This window comes from Syngnathus typhle, linkage group LG9 (assembly GCF_033458585.1).
Source record: "Syngnathus typhle isolate RoL2023-S1 ecotype Sweden linkage group LG9, RoL_Styp_1.0, whole genome shotgun sequence".
NCBI classification, from domain to species: Eukaryota; Metazoa; Chordata; class Actinopteri; order Syngnathiformes; family Syngnathidae; genus Syngnathus; species Syngnathus typhle.
The window spans coordinates 14,128,753-14,150,000 of record NC_083746.1 but is presented as its reverse complement, the minus strand read 5'-3'; the positions used below and the strand labels follow the sequence as shown (position 1 = coordinate 14,150,000).

The 21,248-nt window shown below is 44.2% G+C and overlaps 1 protein-coding gene across 5 annotated transcripts in view; it reads left to right on the top strand.

Moving 5' to 3' along the window:
* LOC133160076 (uncharacterized) overlaps positions 1–21,248 on the top strand; it is a 171,727-nt gene extending 150,479 nt beyond the window's left edge. For all 5 annotated transcript variants that reach the window (XR_009715809.1, XM_061287649.1, XM_061287652.1 and 2 more), the window contains 2 exons: positions 19,970–20,031; positions 20,979–21,248. Coding sequence is in view for 4 of the 5 variants with exons in the window: in XM_061287652.1 (XP_061143636.1) it covers positions 19,970–20,031; positions 20,979–20,990 (74 nt within the window). In the remaining variant the exon portion in view is untranslated. The remainder of the gene's footprint in view (positions 1–19,969; positions 20,032–20,978) is intronic.

Genomic DNA, 21,248 nt, shown 5'->3' with positions numbered 1-21,248 from the left:
ACAAGCTGAACTAGCAAAAATAGAGATGAACAGAATAACACGGGGTCGGTATTGGGTCACGCACGGAAGCACAAATGTTGTTTTTAGTTTTTATCTTATTTTCTTTGCTTGGCTAAATATATTCTGTAACAGCTTAAAGCAGTGCTTCTCAATTATTTTCTGTTACGCCCCCCCCCTAGCAAGAAGAAATCTATTCGCGCCCCCCCTCCCCACCGTGACTATCCTAACTTGTCTTGTAAGTCGTAAAATGTTGCACTGTCGCAAACGTGACAGAAGTAACAATGAGAGCGCCACTGCCCCCTGCTGTAGTAAACCCGCAATTACACTTTATTCTAGTACTGCCAAAAAAAAAGCCTGTTCCCCAGGGTCACACGCGCCCCCCCAGGAATAGCACCGCGCCCCCCACTATTTGAGAAGCACTGGCTTAAAGCAATATTATCACTCAATTGGATCAAGGTGCCCACTACTATGAATATTGTGGTGTGTTAAAAGATGTTTAAAAGATTGATACAAATGTTGTTTTTATTTTTGATCTTATTCTCTTTGCTTGGCACTTATTCAAGATGGCGGCGCATGCACACGCAGCGACCTCTCTCTGTCCCGCCCGTACGGTTTTTATGTTCGTTTAATGAGTGTTTGTCCGAAAGTTTTGTGTGTTCGTCTCGTCGTACTGAGTCGTGCTACAAGTACAGCAGGCAGGTTCTGCTCGACATCGGCGCAAGCGAGTTTTGTGGCATTCTTTGCTGGACAACAAAATGGATTCCGGACTCTGCTGTACATCTGGAGCGGCTAGCGTGCTATTGGGCGGACCGGGCCATTGTAAAAGGGGGAAAATCGCGAGCAGGTGGACTATGCATCTACATCTGTGACGAATGGTACCAGGACTCTGTAGTGGTATGCAAGCGCTGCTCGCCACTGGCGGAGTTTGTGATCATTAAGTGCCGTCCTTTTTACCTGCCGAGGGAATTTACTGTGATTCTGCTAGTCGCGGTATTCATCCCGCGTTCCAACATCGAAGGCGACAGGATCGCGGCTCTTAGTGAACTGTACCAGGCTGTCAGTGAACAACAGACGGCGCACCCTAACGGTTTAACCATCTTCGCTGGGGATTTTAATCACGCTAACCTAAAGTCTGTTTTTCCGAGGCTTCGCCAACACGTTGATTTTCCAACACGTGGCGACAGCTTCCTGGACCTGGTTTACTCTTCACATAAAGGCGCTTTCAAAGTCGCCCCCCTCCCCCATCTTGGACTTTCTGACCATAACACTGTTATGCTTTTCCCCGCATGCAGACAAATGGTGACAGCATCCAGGCCGGTTCGCAAGCGGGTTAGAGTGTGGCCTGAGGGTGCCTCTGATGTGCTTTGAGACTGCTTTGGCTCGACTGACTGGGAAATGTTTAAGCAGGCGGCCACTTGCAATGATCGGACGGACATAGAGGAGTATACTGACTCTGTTTCCTCTTACGTCGCGAAGTGCATTGATGAAGTGACCCACTCGAAATACATCGTCAGTCGGGCTAACTGGAAACCGTGGCTGACTGGGCCTGTCCTCAGGCTGCTCAGGGCCAGGGACAAAGCCTTCAGAGCGGGGGATGAGGCTGGCTTGAGGGCAGCGAGGGCCGACCTATCCCGGGGCATCAAGGAGGCGAAAAGGGCGTTCTCTTGCAGGATTACCGCCCACTTCAAGGACAGCAAGGACGCACGGAGCCTTTGGCAGGGCATTCAGACCATCAGGGACTACAAGCCCACGCCGCAGAGCTGTGAGGGCGACATCCGTCTGCTCAACGATCTCAATCGCTTCGACTCGCAGAACAGCAATTGCCTGCTGAAGGCCCCTCCTCCTCCACAAGAGCAGCCCCTGTGCCTCTCTGCTGATAGCGTGAGGGGGGCCCTTGCCGCTATCAACACTCGTAAGGCGGCGGGCCCTGACAACATCCCGGGTCGAGCACTGAAGGACTGCGCTGGGGAGCTGACGGATGTCTTCACAGACATCTTCAACATTTCCCTGCAGCAAGCCGTCGTCCCTTCGTGTTTCAAGGCTGCCACCATCGTACGTGTGCCGAAGAAACCTGCCCCGTCCTGCTTCAATGACTACCGCCCCATGGCACTGGCGCCCATCATCATGAAGTGCTTTGAGCGGCTTGTCATGGAGCACATCAGATCCATTCTACCCCCCACCATAGACCCCTTCCAGTTTGCGTACCGAGCCAAACGGTCCTCTGAGGATGCCATCTGCTCTGCCCTCCACTCGGCCCTCACCCACCTGGAGAGTAGGGACTGGTATGTGAGATTGCTGTTTGTGGACTTCAGTTCTGCCTTCAACACCATTGTGCCACAACGACGCATCTGCAAACTCGCCAACCTGGGCCTCAGTACCTACCTCTGCAACTGGCTACTAGACCTCAGGTGGTATGTGTTGGCGACAAGATGTCTGCCAGCATCACGCTGAGCACGGGGGCCCCCCAAGGCTGCGTGCTCAGTCCGCTGCTCTTCACCCTGCTGACGCATGACTGCGCTGCGAGCAACAGCACCAACCGCATGGTGAAATTTGCTGACGACACGACTCTGGTGGGTCTCATCACCAAGGGCGACGAGACTCAGTACAGGTTGGAGGTTGACCTTCCGACCACGTGGTGCAAGGACAACAACCTCCTGCTGAACGTCAACAAGACCAAGGAGATTGTTGTTGACTTCCGGAAGGGTCACACACCTGCCGCTGACCATCGACGGTGCTGTGGTAGAGAGAGTGAGCAGCACCAGGTTCCTGGGGGTGCACATTAGTGAGGATCTCTCCTGGTCCACCAACACCGCATCACTGGCGAAGAAGGCCCAGCGCCGCCTGTACTTCCTGCGGAAACTCAGGCGAGCGTGTGCTCCTCCGGCCGTCATGACTACATTTTACCGTGGCACCATTGAGAGCGTCCTCTCCAGTTGTACCCATGTAGTATAATGCGCACCCCAGATTTTAGGACAATAAATTAGTTAAATTTTGCGCGTTATACATGAAAAAAACGGTAACTTGGAGTTAATCAAAAAACTTGGACCAGACAACATTGTATGTAGAACTGGGTGAGGGGAACGACTTTTTCTGTATTTACGCGAGTGGGGGGGACAGCCATCGGGTAGTCGGTCCTCTCGAAGCCAACCTACGTATTTCCCAAATTGGAATTTTAGAAATAAGATCGAACTGATCACTCAACTTTATTTCCACCAAAAAATAGCACCCAAATGATAGCTACCTTTTCCTTCTTTTCTGATTTATGTTTTATAATCAAAGGACTCCGGGATTGAATGATTTTATTTGCACGGGTATCAGTGAGTGAAATTGTTCAGTTTTTGGAGGAATTAAGATTTGTAATTCTATTTCATGCTTCTTCAATAAATATGGCTTATATACTCCTTTGAATCGTTGAGCGCTAATTTGTATGGTAGTATATGCAATCGATTGTTAGTTGTTGGTTTGACAATTCAATTCATTGACGGGTGGTTATTATTAGGGGTGTAACGATTCATCGATACACATCGCTTAATCGCTCTAATGCTCTACGATTTATTGGCATCGATGCTAAACGTAGAGAGAGAGAGAGTCTTACAACCACTCAAACATCCTGGAAGCAAATGCCTCAAAAGAAGTGGAGGTGGTTGTTTGGCGGTCAAACTCAGACGTTCCCCATAGGAGGGCTTTTTGGGTGAGATGCGTGATGGTGTAGCCTACCTTGGCTCCCTCCGTTTGTGGCTGGAGCGCAAACTGATTCCGGCAGCTTGAGATGAAGGGCTGTACTTGGTGCGGGTCCCCGTCGACCCGTTCCGGCTCTCCCACCTTGTGGGCTGAGCCATAACGGAGGCGTGCGGACACAGTTGGGCCGGACGGATGACCGCAGGGGCAGATGCAGTGGCTCCGCTGCCTTGCAATGCTTGCTGGAGCAGCCAAGTAGGGCTCTGGACTTGAGCCAATAGCTCCTCCAGTCACGTTTTGGTGAGCGTCAGTGTCAGGTCTAAATACCATCAGACATTTATTTACACACTGGAAACAAAGAGGAGAAGACAACCAGTATTCTTTTGCTCGCGAGGAGAATTAGATAGAAGGCCCAGTTCACAGTCCTCCACCAATTCTGACCTGCCCTACCGTCATCTCCTCTTTTTATATTGGGTTGCCCTGGTTACAAGAGGCGTTGCTACACTAAAGGGAGGGGAGAGTGTGTCTGTAGCAACGCTGTTTCAGCTAGCTAATAATGTTGTGTGGTGCGAGCCCGCATGGCCTTGGCCGATCCGTGACCCCAGGAATGCAGAGTCTGTTCTTAGATGGTTGGCAGCCTCGTTCCAGGCTGCAATCTCTAAACCTGGATGCCGTGTCTCTGTAAAACAATGCTCTAGACTTTCTTGCTACATTTCACACAATAATAATAATAAGTAAATAATCAGATACCTCTCGTGCAAACACTCTAACAAAGGTTAAGTAGATGTGAGATAACTTGCATGAAGTCTACTTAAACAAACATTGAGTAAATATGGGATAACTAAACACTGTCTCGGACAAAGCAATTAACAGAGAGAGGACTTCTCTTGAACTAACAAGAAACAAAGAACAAAGATGTTCTGTTTCTAACTTGTGAGGGACTCTCAAAGATAAGACAAGGAAAGGGAGTATAAGGACTCCCCAAGGCTAGCCGGCACATATGTTGACTTGAGCGAAGATATGTGACCTTCGGTTCCAGGCCGACCAGCGCTTCAGCAAAACTAATTATTCTAACATTTCCCTCCTGTTTATCACATATTTGCTCAAATCCTCACATCACCGTAAACAACCACTTCTCTCGATTTTCAGTTGTCGGATCACATTTATGAAAACAAATATGTTTACACTCAAAGGATAAACGTCGCGTCGTCATCATTCAGAATCACATGGATCGGGGAAAAAGTCTTCTAACGTCAGTGCACGAATCCCGTCATCAACATCATTATTATCATCATCATCATGTCGCTCAGACATTTGGTACATCCGAGCCATCTTGTCCTCCATGGGCGATATTGCTGTAGTGATGAGACGGTTAAACAGAGCACGCAGGCAAGGAACACAACAACATCCACACAAGGTGAGTATAGCAGCAAATACTGCAACTGATATCAAAATTGAGGACACAAGGCTTCATACTTCCCAAAAACATCCATCCATTTGTCCCACACTGATGTGTCCACACCAGAGTGCTCTTTCATCTTCGCATTGAGGGATTGCAGGCCTGCAATCGCCCTCGTCAGGCTCCAATCAGGAGCGGTGTTGTTGGGGATGAAGGTGCAGCATCGTTCTCCGAACATTGCGCAGACCCCTCCTTTCTCAGACAACAACATATCAAGAGCAATACGGTTCTGGAATGCCATTAGGGAGGTTGTGGCTAGCTGTTCATGCACTGCCTCAAGCCCCGCTTGTGTCCAATTGCCCAATTTCTTCACATTGTAGTGGATGTAGTTTATTCTGTCTACGTTCTTGTTCACCGCTCACCAACAGCAAATGGAGGACTCCCGTCGCGCTGCAATTTGGTCAATTAATTCTTATTAATCAGGGACTCCTCTAGGGACTCCAATTGCATCAATTTCGGTCAGATAATCGTCGCCTCTCAAATTTAAAAATATTTTGGTTTTTACTAGCTTTCTTTCCTGATCTTGGCATGTTGATGCATATACAATTTCACTTGACTACATTCTCTGAAAGCAATGGCTTCTTCTTTTTTTTTTTTTTCTTAATGGATGCTCAATAGAATGTTCTGTCACACATTTCACAATCCAATAGATAGATTTCACACAGTCTTTGATCAATGGTGACGGTACAACATAAAGCAATGGTCGCAAACCCATACATATGACATATTCAATTGTCTTTACAGCTTGTTTTGCCATTAGCAATCAATTGTTTCGTTTAGCAGTTTACTCTTATACTAGTTACCTGAAACAAATTATCCACATTCACTTTAGATATATTCATTAACATCCACAGCGATTGTTGACAAAGTACACATATAAACATCATACTTTCATGGCAGTCCAGATCTGACACAGCAGATCATCCTGCAAAGGTCAAATTTATCTTTTAAATCGCTACAATGCAGCATCATTTTTTAGGAGTGATCAATATAAGTTGTTCACTCATCTCTCCCCTACTCATTATGACTTAGTTCCCACAAATACCATATTGCTGAAGTTAACAAAGTGGCAACAAAGATGGCCACCTTACATGCAATAGCGTCATTGTTCCATTTTCTTGTTCCCGGCATTTCTCTAAGAGGTAAGGCTCCCTTTGGGTCACTTTTTCCGATTGAACGTTACCTCAAAAGAAATTACCCTTTTGTAATTTGCAAGGACCACCTCAACTGACCTTTCTGCTATTTTAATGGCAGTTGACGTAATTATCAATATTCAATGTGGCCCTTCCTCTTTGGAAGAACACCAGTGTTTCATTTTCAATGCTCTTAATGAGAACGTGCTTTGTTCTTTTTGCCTTTAAAACATTAATTATAAATATAGAATGTAAATGCCAAATTTGAATCATCCTTAGTTTCCCACTTGGTTTTAAAACATTGTAATCTATATTGTCGCCCAAACAATTTTTCATACGGGGTTAAACCCACAATACTTGTATTATTTATGTACAGTTTGACCAGGTCTAAACATTTTGTCCATTATCTTCCAGTTTCTTCCATGCACTTCGGCGATGGTGTGCACAATGATTTTTAAACTTTATTGAACATTGTGCTTCTTCTCCTCATTACTTGATTTACAAAGTGCCCCCATTATCATGAGAATTTATCTCCGAAATCCCATATCTCTGTATTATTTCTTTGCATAACGTGTTTGCCACTGTTAAGGCATTCAGTGTTTTTGTTGAAACCAATTCAAACCATTTTGAGAATGCATCTTTTATGACCAGGCAGTATAACCCTGTGGATTGCATGTTAAACAAGCTCTACAAAAAAAAATTGTTTTGAAAATGTTTTGAATATGAATCAAATCCGTATGTTGTATAAAGCTGACGACTGACCTGCCCCACTATCCCTCCTCTTGAGCCATGTGACACGCACTACGTATGGCTCAATATTGCTGCAATTGGTATGGGTTCTTTGGTAGGATAGGTCTGTCTTCTGGTCATTTATAGATGCCATTCTCTACTCTTGCCCCTCTTTTTGTCCATGATTGAATTTCAGTCTATGGACTTTGACGCTGCACATCTTTAAAAACGTTTCAGGAGTTTTAATTTGCTTCTTGTGTGTATAAAATCTGAAGCATCTCTTGCACCACAGCTATGCGGTTCCATCTGCAAGCTTGTTACCTCTTGAATTTAATCAGCTTCTTGTGTGTGTGCCCTGCACACGTGCATATAGCTACTCTTTGTGGCAATTGGACTGCTTCCACAACTAGCTTAGTTGTAGTTTCTTTTCAATCAGTTTCACATCGTTTATCACAAGAATCTTAGTAAAAATAAAAATAAAAATGTATGTTTTATTTTACTCAATAGTACGATTTAGAGAATCCATAAAGTGTTGTATTACTACATATGATTTCATCTTCATTTAATTTCGACACACCTTTCAAAATGCTTCTCAGTGTCCCAGTGCACACATGCTTTGCGTGTGTAACTGGGTGTCTCAACCCGTGTTCCACATCCTAATCTTTCCTCCCTCCAGGTGTCAAACCAATCAAGATAAAGATAAAAACTAACAAAATAACCGTCAGTAAATTAATATAATAGTCAATTCTTGTTGTTTCTTAACTTTAACTAACTCAATCACTCTCTTATCCTCAAATGTAAAAACTTGTGTAGTCTTTACACAACCAATCGACTATTTCTTTTAAATTTAGCTTTGAAATGTTGTTATTTAATAATTTTGCTTCATCCAATTCCAGAAAGCAAGTTCTTTCCATCTCTCAAATTTTGTTTCATCAGGGCTAGGCATTAATGCAGTGTGGACCAGTTCCTGCCCACAAAAAATTGCTTGCCTTTCTTTTCTTCTTATTTTCATTAAATTGCTTTTGTTTTGCGGTGCAAATCATATAGACTACAATCTAGCAAATTCTTTTGTGCACCTACATTAGCCAATTTTAACACATAACACTGACAGCACACAGACAACACAAAAACTTACAGCAGAGACACAGCTCACAAACAATACAAACAAACAAACAACGCTGCGCAAACGTCATCCTCTATTTTGACGTTTTGGTTATACTTTTGTTTTCTCATCAGTGCCTTTTATCCTTCATGCAAATATTGTCACATCTTCCTTAAGCATCACTCTCTGAGAAAATCACACTGGCCCTGCCCCGCCCGCAGCCATAGCACCCCTCGTGCTAGGGGAGGGCGCAGCATCAATGTTGATTGGTCACAGGCTGGCCATTTCCTGCAACAACCATGATGCCGGCCCACCGCCCACACGAGCATAGCAAAGGCCCACGCGGACAGCCCCGCCCCGCGACAACGCGCGAGCGCAGGCACGCTTATCAGTTTCACCTTCTCAAAGGGCAGGCCAACTTTGCTGTTGCCCTCCCCCATCATGTTCACCTTCAACATCTTTCAGTCTTCTACACAACATTTGCTGTCTCTTATTCTCGTCCTATCAAGCCACCGTCTGCCACGCACGTCTTATTTTCTCTACTGCCACACACTGCTCATCTTAGTTTCTCCAACCAACTTAAACACACCATTTTCCACTTCTCAATTTCCCTATTATTGCTCAACAGCCTCCAGAACATTCTCCATTACTGATTTCTTCCATAGGACACACATCTCACTCACACTCATACACACACTCATTCATGAGGATCCTCTGCGCGCACACGCACACCAGCACAAAAGGATGACGCACAACATATAAGAACACATAGAACGCACTAAGAACACCTTTTTGCTCGTATTACTTGTCAGATTTATTCTCTATTTTACTGTTAGAAGCTATTTGTAATTCCTTTCCATTTATTTTGCAAATTTTAACTTCAGTGTTCCTTTATATTACTTTAACCTTTTAACACAAATATCTCCTGTATATTTAAGCTAATTTCTTTTTAATTTTGCCAGCTAGGTTCCCACTTCATTACATGGAAACCTGATTTGATTTGACTTTGGCCTAGTCATAACTGTCTTTGTTAATTTGTGCAGTCACGTGTCATGTGACCGTTTTCTCCGCAACTCCAGCATTCTATTCGAGGTTGCACAACTCCTCTTCCTCGGCCTCTAAGGCCTTCTCTGTTGGGTATTGCTCGCCCTCTCTGGCCTTTCTGTCCTCTGCCTGCATTTTGGTAAAAAGTGTCACTATCCTGGTCTACCAAAAAAGTGTTTTTTGAAGCTTTCATTTGTTTTCGTTTTCGTTTGTCTATTACTACTCTTTCTGCATGGAGGGCGTGATTTATGTATTCCTCCCGCTATGATCTTTAGTTTTGAATTTGTAGCATGTGTTTTCTCTACGTGCTTCTCTACTTTCTCTAGACCTCTCCCTTCTTCTCTAACTCTGTAAATTTTGTTTTTCTCTTGCCTGCCTACTGTTAGGCCCCATCTCATCATCTTCCTGCCTGCAATACAGCGCTTTCTGAGTTTTCTTTTTTTTTTTTTTTTTTTCCTTTTCCTTTCTCTCTCTCTCCTGCTACTTTCAACCAAAACACTACATCCTCATCCCCCTCCTCCTTCATCTTTTTGGGGTTTCTTTTAGTCTTTTCTTTTATGGCACCTCTAAGTTCGGTCAATTTGGTTGTTTTAAGTTGACCCTCAAATTTATATTTTTTAACCCATTTATCAAGATTTTTAAGTCGGTCAGGATCCTGCCTTTCAATTATTTTCCAATCCTTACATTTAAGTGCATCTTGGAGCTTATTTTTGGTCTGCAAGTTCCCCATTTTAATCAATTTGGTCCCAACTGTAAAACCATAGGGGTTTCTAAAGTCGGGTGTTCCCAGTGGGATAACGAAAAGATCCTGTGGTGATTCTCACTTCTACCAGCGTTCTGGTGGGTTCTGGTGGAGAATCCTGGCCTATTGTGTCCACAGAACCACGTTATGTGTTCCCCACTGCTTTAATATGGAATACTATATCTAGTGATGTGTATTCCCATTCACACTCTCATTCACACAGTTTTACGGAATTTTCGGCTTCACGTGGACTCCGCTGACCTTTTTAGACGGACCTCTCCGTCGGACACTTCTGTCCCTTTATTTAAACGGACCTCTCCGTTTTGTTACCTTTAGACGGACATCTCCGTTTTGTAACTTTTCTTGGACACCTCTGTCCTTTTATTTCAACGGACCTCTCCGTTTTGTTACTTTAGACGGACATCTCCGTTTTGTAACTTTTCTTGGACACCTCTGTCCTTTTATTTCAACGGACCTCTCCGTTTTGGTACCTTTAGAACGGACCTCTCCGTTCTGTCCTAGGACTTTTATAGGGCACGACGAGCCCTCGGCCGCACCACACTTTTAAACAAAAACAAACTCACCCTCTGGTTCTCTTCACCTCTGCACTTCGGATTGCCTTCAACCTCTGGACCCCAGCTGACGAGCAGACAGCCAGCCCTTGAAAAGGATTCTAGGACCTCACCTAGGGAGGTCCTGCCGCGCGCGGTCTATCTGGATCTCCGCTGCCGCCCGCTGGAATCCTCGGGTGTATTGGCATCCGGCTCGAAGGACCAATAAAATGTCAGGTCTAAATACCATCAGACATTTATTTACACACTGGAAACAAAGAGGAGAAGACAACCAGTATTCTTTTGCTCGCGAGGAGAATTAGGTAGAAGGCCCAGTTCACAGTCCTCCACCAATTCTGACCTGCCCTACCGTCATCTCCTCTTTTTATATTGGGTTGCCCTGGTTACAAGAGGCGTTGCTACACTAAAGGGAGGGGAGAGTGTGTCTGTAGCAACGCTGTTTCAGCTAGCTAATAATGTTGTGTGGTGCGAGGCCGCATGGCCTTGGCCGATCCGTGACCCCAGGAATGCAGAGTCTGTTCTTAGATGGTTGGCAGCCTCGTTCCAGGCTGCAATCTCTAAACCTGGATGCCGTGTCTCTGTAAAACAATGCTCTAGACTTTCTTGCTACATTTCACACAATAATAATAATAATAAGTAAATAATCAGATACCTCTCGTGCAAACACTCTAACAAAGGTTAAGTAGATGTGAGATAACTTGCATGAAGTCTACTTAAACAAACATTGAGTAAATATGGGATAACTAAACACTGTCTCGGACAAAGCAATTAACAGAGAGAGGACTTCTCTTGAACTAACAAGAAACAAAGAACAAAGATGTTCTGTTTCTAACTTGTGAGGGCCTCTCAAAGATAAGACAAGGAAAGGGAGTATAAGGACTCCCCAAGGCTAGCCGGCACATATGTTGACTTGAGCGAAGATATGTGACCTTCGGTTCCAGGCCGACCAGCGCTTCAGCAAAACTAATTATTCTAACAGTCAGTCGCTCGGGGAGGACAGTTGGCAAGTATGCTTGTAAGTATGGCTTCAGATAAACAGGTTTGTACGGCTCCGTGCGCCACCTGCACCCTTCTTTTAAATAGGCTGTCCCTGTTAGTGGGACATGTCCGCCAGTTAGAGCAGAATAACCTAATAATCGGTTAACATTAGCCCTAAGCAATATGCTAACACAGATGAGCCTATAAAGACACATAGCCTTACCAATCCACCTCGGTCTACTGGCTCTCGCACCTTGGTCCAAGGTGACTCCATTACCCAACATTACGCTTAAAAATCCAGCCTGGAGCCATACCTCCTGACATTGAAGCTAACCTTAGGAAGCTGGCTCACAGCAGCCCTCGACAACAGCATAGCACTAACAACACTCGCTACTTGAGTATAGTGATACACGTCGGCTCCAACGATGCTAGGATGATGCAATAAGAGATTACAAAGAAAAACTTGGCGAGGACTTGTGATCTCGCCAGAAAGATAAGTGTTGGAATAATTTAAGTGAAGCCTTGGCCTGCCAGACCTGTAGGCCTTGTCTTTACGAGTTTATGGCTTTCCTTTTATCTACGTTCTTTCTCTTTAGTGACAAGGATGTCTTTTGATCCCTGTCAGCCATTTGTGTCCTTCCTGTCCTTATGTTATCTGTGTGTTTTTGTTCCTGTAAGAGGCCTTCACTAACAATGAGCAGAGCTTATTTGCATAGGCGAAATGTTCCTATTTGGTTGAAAGAAACTCCATTCCTTTTAGTTAACTGTAGGTTTGGTTCATAGATTGTTGTTGATCAGAACTGTTTTTCTTTGTTAAGTGTTAAACACAGTTTGAAGTGGTTGCGTACAAGTTATCCCATATTTACTCAAGTCTTGTTCAAGTGTTTAGGACAAGTCACTCATTGTTATTGAGTGTTAATTTACTAAGTAGATAAAGTCTAGCCAAGGTTTAGTTGCATTGTTCCACAGGAAAAGCGGCGATTCAAGTTATCTGATCACACTCGAGGACGACTCGGCCAACAACTGGAGAAGAACAGATGGACAAACTCTGCGGGGGTCACGGGCCGACAATGAAGTGCTAATTCACACCACACTACATTCCTTAGCTAATCAACGTTGCTACAGACACAATCTTCCCTCCCTTTAGTGTAGCAACGCCTCTGTAACCAGGGCAACCAAAACATTAAATAGAGGAGCACGTGGAGGGAGAACTCAGAATTGATGGAGATTGTAACCGAGTTTCATCTCTCTATCGTTCTCCTTGCGAGAAAAGACTTAATATTCTGTCTCACTTGTGGTTTGTTTGCTGTTGCTCTTCTCTTAATAGTTATTCAGTCATTGAAATAAACCTGACAATAAGTCTGCATTGCTGGCTCCATGCCTGCAAGAGGTAATGATGAGAGGTTTCGCAGATTATTCTCGCATAAGCGGTGGCTGGCTAATTTCTGTAAAAATCAGGGTCTGCAGTTCATGGACAATTGTGCTTGATGTCACGTTGCACCACAAGGTTGCTGCGAGTGTAGCCGTCCCTTCTGTCACTTCTAATGGCACACAAGTGCCACCAGGGGGAATGTGAGCACATGCAAACATCTTTCACTGGGACGAAAACTAAGTGCCAAGTATTGCACAACATAATCATCACACACTTCTGGATGTGTTTGTCAATGACAGTGTTGTGAGCCAGGTTAGTTAAAAATATATATTTGAGGTGGTTTGACTTAGTGGTCACAAGTTACCATAGCAGCGCTATGCGCATTTTGTACCTCACTTTGCATTTTGTCCCTCAATAGTACAAACCGGATTCGGTTGAAGTTGGGAAATTGTGTAAATAAAAACAAAATACAACGATTTGAAAATCCTTTTCAACCTACCGTTTTTTTCCGTGTATAGTGCGCAAAATTTAACGAATTTATTGTCCTAAAATCTGGGGTGCGCATTATACATGGGTACAATTTTTTTTAAAATTTTTATTTTTAAATTTTTTTTTTTTTTTTTTTTTTAGAAAAAAAAACCAACAACAGGACTGACCGACAAAGTCGTGGAACAAAAAGACAGGGTGACATTACCAAAGACAAGAACAGAAAGCAAACAGACATCATGACAGTAACACATGCAATGATCCGACGGTGAGCGAGGGGCAGACAGGACTTAAATACAAAACACGTTACATCGATTGAGGTGACACAGGAAGAGAGGGGCGACGCGAACAGAAACTATGGCAGCCTAGACACATAGCAAAACTGGGGACGAGACGTGACAAATGTCCCTCGAAATGAAACTTGAAATCACCTTTCTTCTTGTTTGTTGTCAATCGCGCATCGCATTCAGCCATCCTGCCCAACTGTTAGAAAAATGTATATATATGTTATCATGCGTTCTCTAATCAATGCCTTACCGCAATATTACTGCAATATATGCTTGCTGTTTGGCCTTGCTGTTTTTATGATGTACCACAGAAGGACAGTTCCTTTCTAACAAAGATCACTTTGTTAGACAACATGCCTCATTGCTGTCCTGCACCCCAGATGAACCTCCAAGTGACCATTAAAGTCAGGGTTTCCCAACTATCTTGATCGTAGGATTAGGTTGGAATGTATATAACCAGTAATAAATAACTTAGCTTGTTGCATCTGTCAAACGTGCACTTTTTATCGAAGTGCCTCCGGCTCCCCAGTAACGGGTTCAATAAGCCGGGGCGGAGGGACTCGTCCGTAGCTGACCACCCGAGTTAAATTAATTCTACCAGAATCAATGTAATTTCTATACGACGCCAACCCCTTTCAAGTCATCCGACGCGCAAGCCGAGTAACTCAATTCGAGACAAGTCGCCGGTATGACCGCGCCGTAATGATGGCTCCCTCCTGTTGTTTGATGCTGGTATTACGTTACGGATATTTTTTAGATGCCTTTGTTAAGACCTCAAGGATTCGTTAATTCACTAGAGCGCCCTCGCCCTAGCTGAGCTCAAGATAACTACTTCGAACCAGATCTGACAATTCCTGATGTTAAGGATTAAAGCTGTCTTCACTTTAAAAAGAATTGAACGGATTTAAAGAATGACTATGATAGGGAAATAAAGACATTTTAAAGTTGTAATTACCGCATATAAAACCATGCTCGACATAGTTAATACGAAATAATCGATACCGAATTAAGGCTCAAGAAGAGATTTAATGAATAAGCAAGAAAAAGAATTGCAAGTCGAAAAAACAAAATAACAAGACTCACCCAGACAGAACAAGAGAGGAGACTAAAGGTTTAAAATCCTATTTGGTTGAACAAGTCGAGTGATCGGCTCTCCTTTGTTCCAAAATCCGAATTCTGTTTAAAAAAGAGGAAAGGTCTGGCCATGAGGAGAAAGTAAAAGTGGCGACTTCCCCTTTTCTGCCCGGTGGATTTCTCCCCTGCTTTCCTCGAAGTTTAAAATTTGACAAAGTCCAATTCGAAGACTCTGGAAATTCATCTTAGTAGATTTTGGTTCAATCTTGAAGAATGTTCCTTAGCTGATGCCTGTCCAGGCCGGCTAGAAACCACTGGTTGTCTTGGCAACCTTGCTTCAAGCAGCAATCACCGGAAACAGATGTTTCCTGTTTTGCTCGCTCTTTACTTCTAGTATCAGCCCTTAAGTTTCCTCTCAACTTAATGCATTCAGGTATGGATGGAACACCAATGTTAAATACAGGTTGGACAAAACATTGCAACATGAATCACATATATCTTGTCTAATAAAGATCAATCTCAACACATAATAGTACTTAACACAATAATGGGTTCTTCCAACCTAAACACATATATTGATATTGCTCAAGCTGTTGCAACTTAAAATTATGGCATAGCAAATTCATATTCCAAAATTGTGCGTATCTACGTGTTTGAACAGGTCGTGTCCTCCCAATTGCTAACTATTTAATTTGTTAGATTTGTTCATTTCCATCAGGTCACCCCTATGTCAAGCTTTAACACCATCTCCTGGTGACATTTTGAACTACTACATGTTTTGGGATAGCCAATGTGCCTGGGCCAAATTCACTACCTAAGTTTACACCATCTCGTACCTCCATGTCACTTGACAACCCCTCCTTGAATTTCGGGACAGGCAACATAACTCCCCCCACCACAGTTGGGAGCCACTTTGGCATCTCGTCCTCGGAAAAAATAAATAAATAAAATTATATGTCCACAACTTCTCCAGCAGAAGAATCAGGGAGTAGTTCGTCGGGCGGGCTGAGGCAGCCCTATCCTGCAAGCCCCTCCCGGGTCCGAAGCAAGCGCTCCACGCGGTCCTGAATGAACAGGCCGCCGTGACGGACGCTGATGTCGTCGTCGTCGCTGCCGTTGCCATTGTTGTCGATGTTGTCGTTGACGTCGACGCCCCCCCTCAGTGATGGCTTGAAGAAGAAGCCGTCACCGGACCAATGTCCGAGGCAAGGTCCTCCGCATCGAGGGGAGGGTCACACAGCCACGACAGGAGCAGCATCCACTTGACAACGATGCTCACAAATGCTCACACGGTGTTTCGTCGTCCCTGTTCCAATAAAAAGAGTCACATCGCCTAGGGACACAGCCCCGTGTGGCTCTTCTCAGCAGTTCCATGGCCCGACCGGCCATTTTTCCGTTCTGTTTTCTTCGTATGATAACCGCACCTTTGCATGCGGCCAAACACACCAAGGCGGGGACAGCTAAGTTGTCAGCTGTAATCTGGTTCTTTTGGTTACATCTTAGCTCGAATCGGGTCAGCTGGCAATGGTTTCAACTGCTCACCCTCTGGATTTTATTCTTCAAGCGTCTTGATCACGCTCACGATTCCTGTTGGCGTCGGCTCTTCTCACCGCTTCCAGCCCTTCATGTCTTGACAAGGAGTCCACAAGCACACCTCTTGTGCTGTCAACTCACATTGGTCCAGCGACATACTGGCCCCCATGGCACAGTGCTTGAAAGTCAATCCGTCTGTTCGCTGTCCTCTGCGACCTGTGCTGTACCTGTTACACAGTTCATGCAAGGCAGCACGAATTGCACTTTCGGAAATCCAGAGCTCCAGCTTCTCCAACTCCTTTCCGTATAGGCACGGCTCTTCCGTGCCCTATGGCTTCATGTACGGCCGTTACCACATTCTTCACGGACTCACATATGGGACCACTTTCCGCGAGGGGTCTTTTCCCATTTCTCAACTCCTACAACTATAATTATCCTTTCTTGGACGTTTCGATGAACCTTCATTCTTCCAGCAGGCCCCCTCTTAGGGCCCATCCGGTCTTCCTTTCACACCCCCATAGTCATGTTCTTCCCAAATGTCCAGAACGTCTATGAGGGCTTCTTCACCATAACGGCTGTTGGTTATGACTCTCACGCTCCCTGCGTGTCTGTTCACAACCTCCAACAGTCTTTCCAGCACTGTGGGAGCAATTTCTCTTGCCTGTGCGTCACCGGGCGTTCTTCCCCAACGTCTGTAACCCCTCTTAGGGATGAAGCCCCAATGAGCTTTCAGGTCTCCATCCTTTCTTGATCCGTCTCTTTTCGCAGTGTCTGCTTCTGCGGGCCTGTCTGCAACTCGTTTCCTTTTGACATCTCATCAGTCTTGTGTGTGTTTGTGTGCTGGACACATGCATATAGCTTTCTTTTTGTGGCAATTGGACTGCCTCCACAACATTTTTTGCTGGCAAATCTTCTTCAGTCACTTTTCAATAATCTCCTGATTGTTCACAGCAAAAATGTTTACAATTTTGAAGAAAGAAAAAAAAATGAAAAACTTCAAAAATGTTCAGCTTCTTCTAAGTCAGCCAGCCTCAGAGGTCTTACTCAAGGCTGTCGACAGTTCCCTTTTTCGAGACAGCTGTTTCCTCTTTTTCCTCTCTCAAAGATTCTGATAACTCACTTCCCCAAAAAGAAAAGAAAATGGATTAAAAAAAAAAAACGGCTGCCAATAGAGTAATCAAAATTCTTGCTGCCTCAACTTTATATAACCTAATCTCTCTTATTTTCCTGTACAAAAACTTGTATAGTCTTGACACAGCCAATCAACTAGTTCTCCTAACTTTAGGATTGGAATGTCTTTATTTCATAATTTTGCTTCATCCTATTTCAGACAGAAAGCTCTCTGTCCTAAAAAAAAAAAAAAAAGGGGAAAAGAAAAAACAAAAACCAATCAAAAATCCTATTAGGGCTAGACCAGTTCCTGTAAACAACTAATCCCCCCACTATTTTTTTTTCTCCCATTTTGCGATGCAAACCAGACAAACTACAGTCCAGCATATTCTTCAGTGCACCATTATAGCCAATTTCGTCTTACAACACAACACCGACAGACAACATAGAAACAACCAAGCAACGCAGCGCAAATGTCATCCTCTCCCCGCTTCATACACCCTGTGGGAAACACAGACTGTCGCTTTAAAACTCTCCCCGAGCACACTCAGCCCCCACCGGGCGAACGGCCTGCTCTGCTCTTTCATCTTTAGTTTTTTCCTTTTTTACTTCATTCTCTAAAACTCCTTCCTCAAAAAGCGCACACACTACACAGCGAGGCGCCGCTCCCATGCCAGCTCTACTATGTATTTAGCAAACTCTGGAGGCCAGCTTCGCTTCACAAGCCGCCTCCAAAAAATAGTTGTAGGTTCGAGCTGTCTCCTTTCGAAGCCTTTCCGTGTGCACTCGGAATAGGGACGATACAGCTCTTAGTTACTCAACGGCGCCTTTTGCGTCGCCTCTACTCAGAACACCAATTCGAGAACTCCCGCCTCGCTAATTGATGCTCTCAACGGCGGGATGCACTTTCTGCCTTTCAATGTACCGCCACGCAAGAAACGTGCCCATGTACCGTCCCCTCTAGCTTTCGCAAGTTCTGCCGAATACTCTGCAAACAAAACTCATCCTTATAGCAACGTGCTAAGGGGTAGCGGTCACCGTTTACTATGACACAAAACAGTTCTAATCCTCCCGTGCTTTAAAAGGCTCTTTTCTAGGAAACTCTATTCCTTAAAGAAACTGTTTTTATGTCACTCAAGGCCGTTCTGACATTTGTTTGTATCAGTGAGCGGAATTATGACAGTTCCTAGGAAGAAAAAACTGAAAAAACTCCACACAGGTTCGTTTTGGAGCTGCGAGCAAACATCTATTAATAAATCTTAACTCACAACCCCCCTCAACTGTTGGGCGCCAAAATGTCAAACGGGCACTTTTTATTGAAGTGCCTCCGGCTCCCCAGTAACGGGTTCAATAAGCCGGGGCGAAGGAACTCGTCCGTAGCTGACCACCCGAGTTAAATTAATTCTACCAGAATCAATCTAACTTCTATACGACGCCAACCCCTTTCAAGTCATCCGACGCACAAGCCGAGTAACTCAATTCGAGACAAGTCGCCGGTATGACCGCGCCGTAATGATGGCTCCCTCCTGTTGTTTGATGCTGGTATTACGTTACGGATATTTTTTAGATGCCTTTGTTAAGACCTCAAGGATTCGTTAATTCACTAGAGCGCCCTCGCCCTAGCTGAGCTCAAGATAACTACTTTGAACCAGATCTGACAATTCCTGATGTTAAGGATTAAAGCTGTCTTCACTTTAAAAAGAATTGAACGGATTTAAAGAATGACTATGATAGGGAAATAAAGACATTTTAAAGTTGTAATTACCGCATATAAAACCATGCTCGACATAGTTAATACGAAATAATCGATACCGAATTAAGGCTCAAGAAGAGATTTAATGAATAAGCAAGAAAAAGAATTGCAAGTCGAAAAAACAAAATAACAAGACTCACCCAGACAGAACAAGAGAGGAGACTAAAGGTTTAAAATCTTATTTGGTTGAACAAGTCGAGTGATCGGCTCTCCTTTGTTCCAAAATCCGAATTCTGTTTAAAAAAGAGGAAAGGTCTGTCCTCTGCACCTCCATCACTGTCTGGTTTGGATCGGCCTCCAAACAAGACAAGCACAGACTACAACGGACAATCAGAACTGCAGAAAAGATCATTGGAATCAACCTCCCATCTATCCAAGACTTGTACCTGTCCAGGACCAGGAATCGGGCAAGGAACATCTCTACAGACCCTTCTCACCCGGGTTGCAGTCTGTTTGAACTACTCCCCTCCGGACGGCGTTATAGAGCTCGGTACGCCAAAACCAGCAGACACAGAGACAGCTTCTTCCCCCAGGCTGTTGCTCTGATGAACTCACACCACTCATAGAGTCTCAGAGACATTACTGTGCAATAACATCCTGCTCCTCACACCTTTTTGAATTTGTCTACACTGTTTTTGCCATTATTCACATGTCCTGAATGTTGTTAGTCACCTAAATGTTGAACAGAGGGTGTGTTTCTACCGAAGTCAAATTCCTTGTTTGGCACGCTCAAACATGGCGAATAAAAAACTCTTGAATCTTGAATCTTGAATCTTGAATCTTCAGTCCAGCCATGCTGCAGGAAGTGTGTCCTTTGGCACCACCTGGTGGACAAAACGGGAAGAAAACGCGCATGCTGAAATCAATGTTTCAAACATTTGTACATTTATGAAAGTGTGAATAATGTGTTTCACCAGTGAAGGGCGCAGGGCAGCACTGGACTTCTCTCCAACCGCAGCTTGCTGACCTAAAAGACACGGTAACGTTGGAACCATTCTACTTTTAAACTTTTAACCTTACAAGCTGGTTTGGCTTAGCTAGGGCAATCAAATGTCCTCTTTTCCCCGGACATGTCCTACTTTTGAGCCCAAGAAACATGTACGGGGGAATTTCAAAAAACTTTTGCAAAAAACTTTTGCAAAAAAAATTTTGTTGCACTGCCTCAAACATAATACATTGTCAATAGAATTGACACTCCATTCCATCCATCCATCCATTTTCTGTACCGCTTAGTCCCCACGTGGGTCGCGGGCGTGCCAGAGCCTATGCCAGCCGTCATCGGGGCGGGGGACACCCTGAACCGGTTGCCAGCCAATCACAGGGCACACAGAGCCGAACAATTATTCGAACTCGCACTCGCACCTAGGGACAATTTGGAGTGATCAATCGGCCTACCTTTTTGGGATGTGGGAGGAAACCGGAGTGCCCGGAGAAAACCCACGCGGACCCGGGGCGAACATGCAAACTCCACACAGGGAGGGCCGGAGGTAGAATCGAACCCGCACCCTCCTAACTTTGAGGCGGACGTGCTACCCAGTGCGCCACCAAGCCACCTGCCACTCCATTCCATTTAATAATTTCAGGTTTCAGCCATGTAAAGACATCCGGTTATCAAAATAAAAGCTTTAAATTCCAAATATACCTCACCATGTTTTAGTTTTGTCATTTTTCAAATTAAAAATATGTTATTGACATGCACATTTAAATTAGCCTCAGCCCAGAGTGGGAAAACATAGCAGTGCATAACCATGTAGAGACAACCAGTTTTCAAAATAAAATCAGTCAGTGAACATGTTTCGTCTCCTGGCGTGAACAATTCAGTGAGTGAATGTGAACTATGTAAGCCAGAATGTAGATTTACAATTTGCCAAGGAACGAAAGAACCACTCACTGAAACACCACTTCTTTTGTGCTTGTTTTCTCCAGGCTAACGGCTAATGTGCAAGCGTATGAAGAGACCTCCACTTCTTCAACTATATTGCATGAAGGTTATGCTATGCAACAGCAGGGAGATTATGCTTCTCTTTGGAAAATCTTTATTTTATAATACTTACAGTAAATTTTAAGTAACATATGTATGCATTTATACGAAATATCTATATCCAATCTATCTACTGCAATTTCACATTAGATTGCTGGTTTGAAATGTACTTTTATTAGTATTATTATTTGAATAAACCTTTATTTTAAAACTTG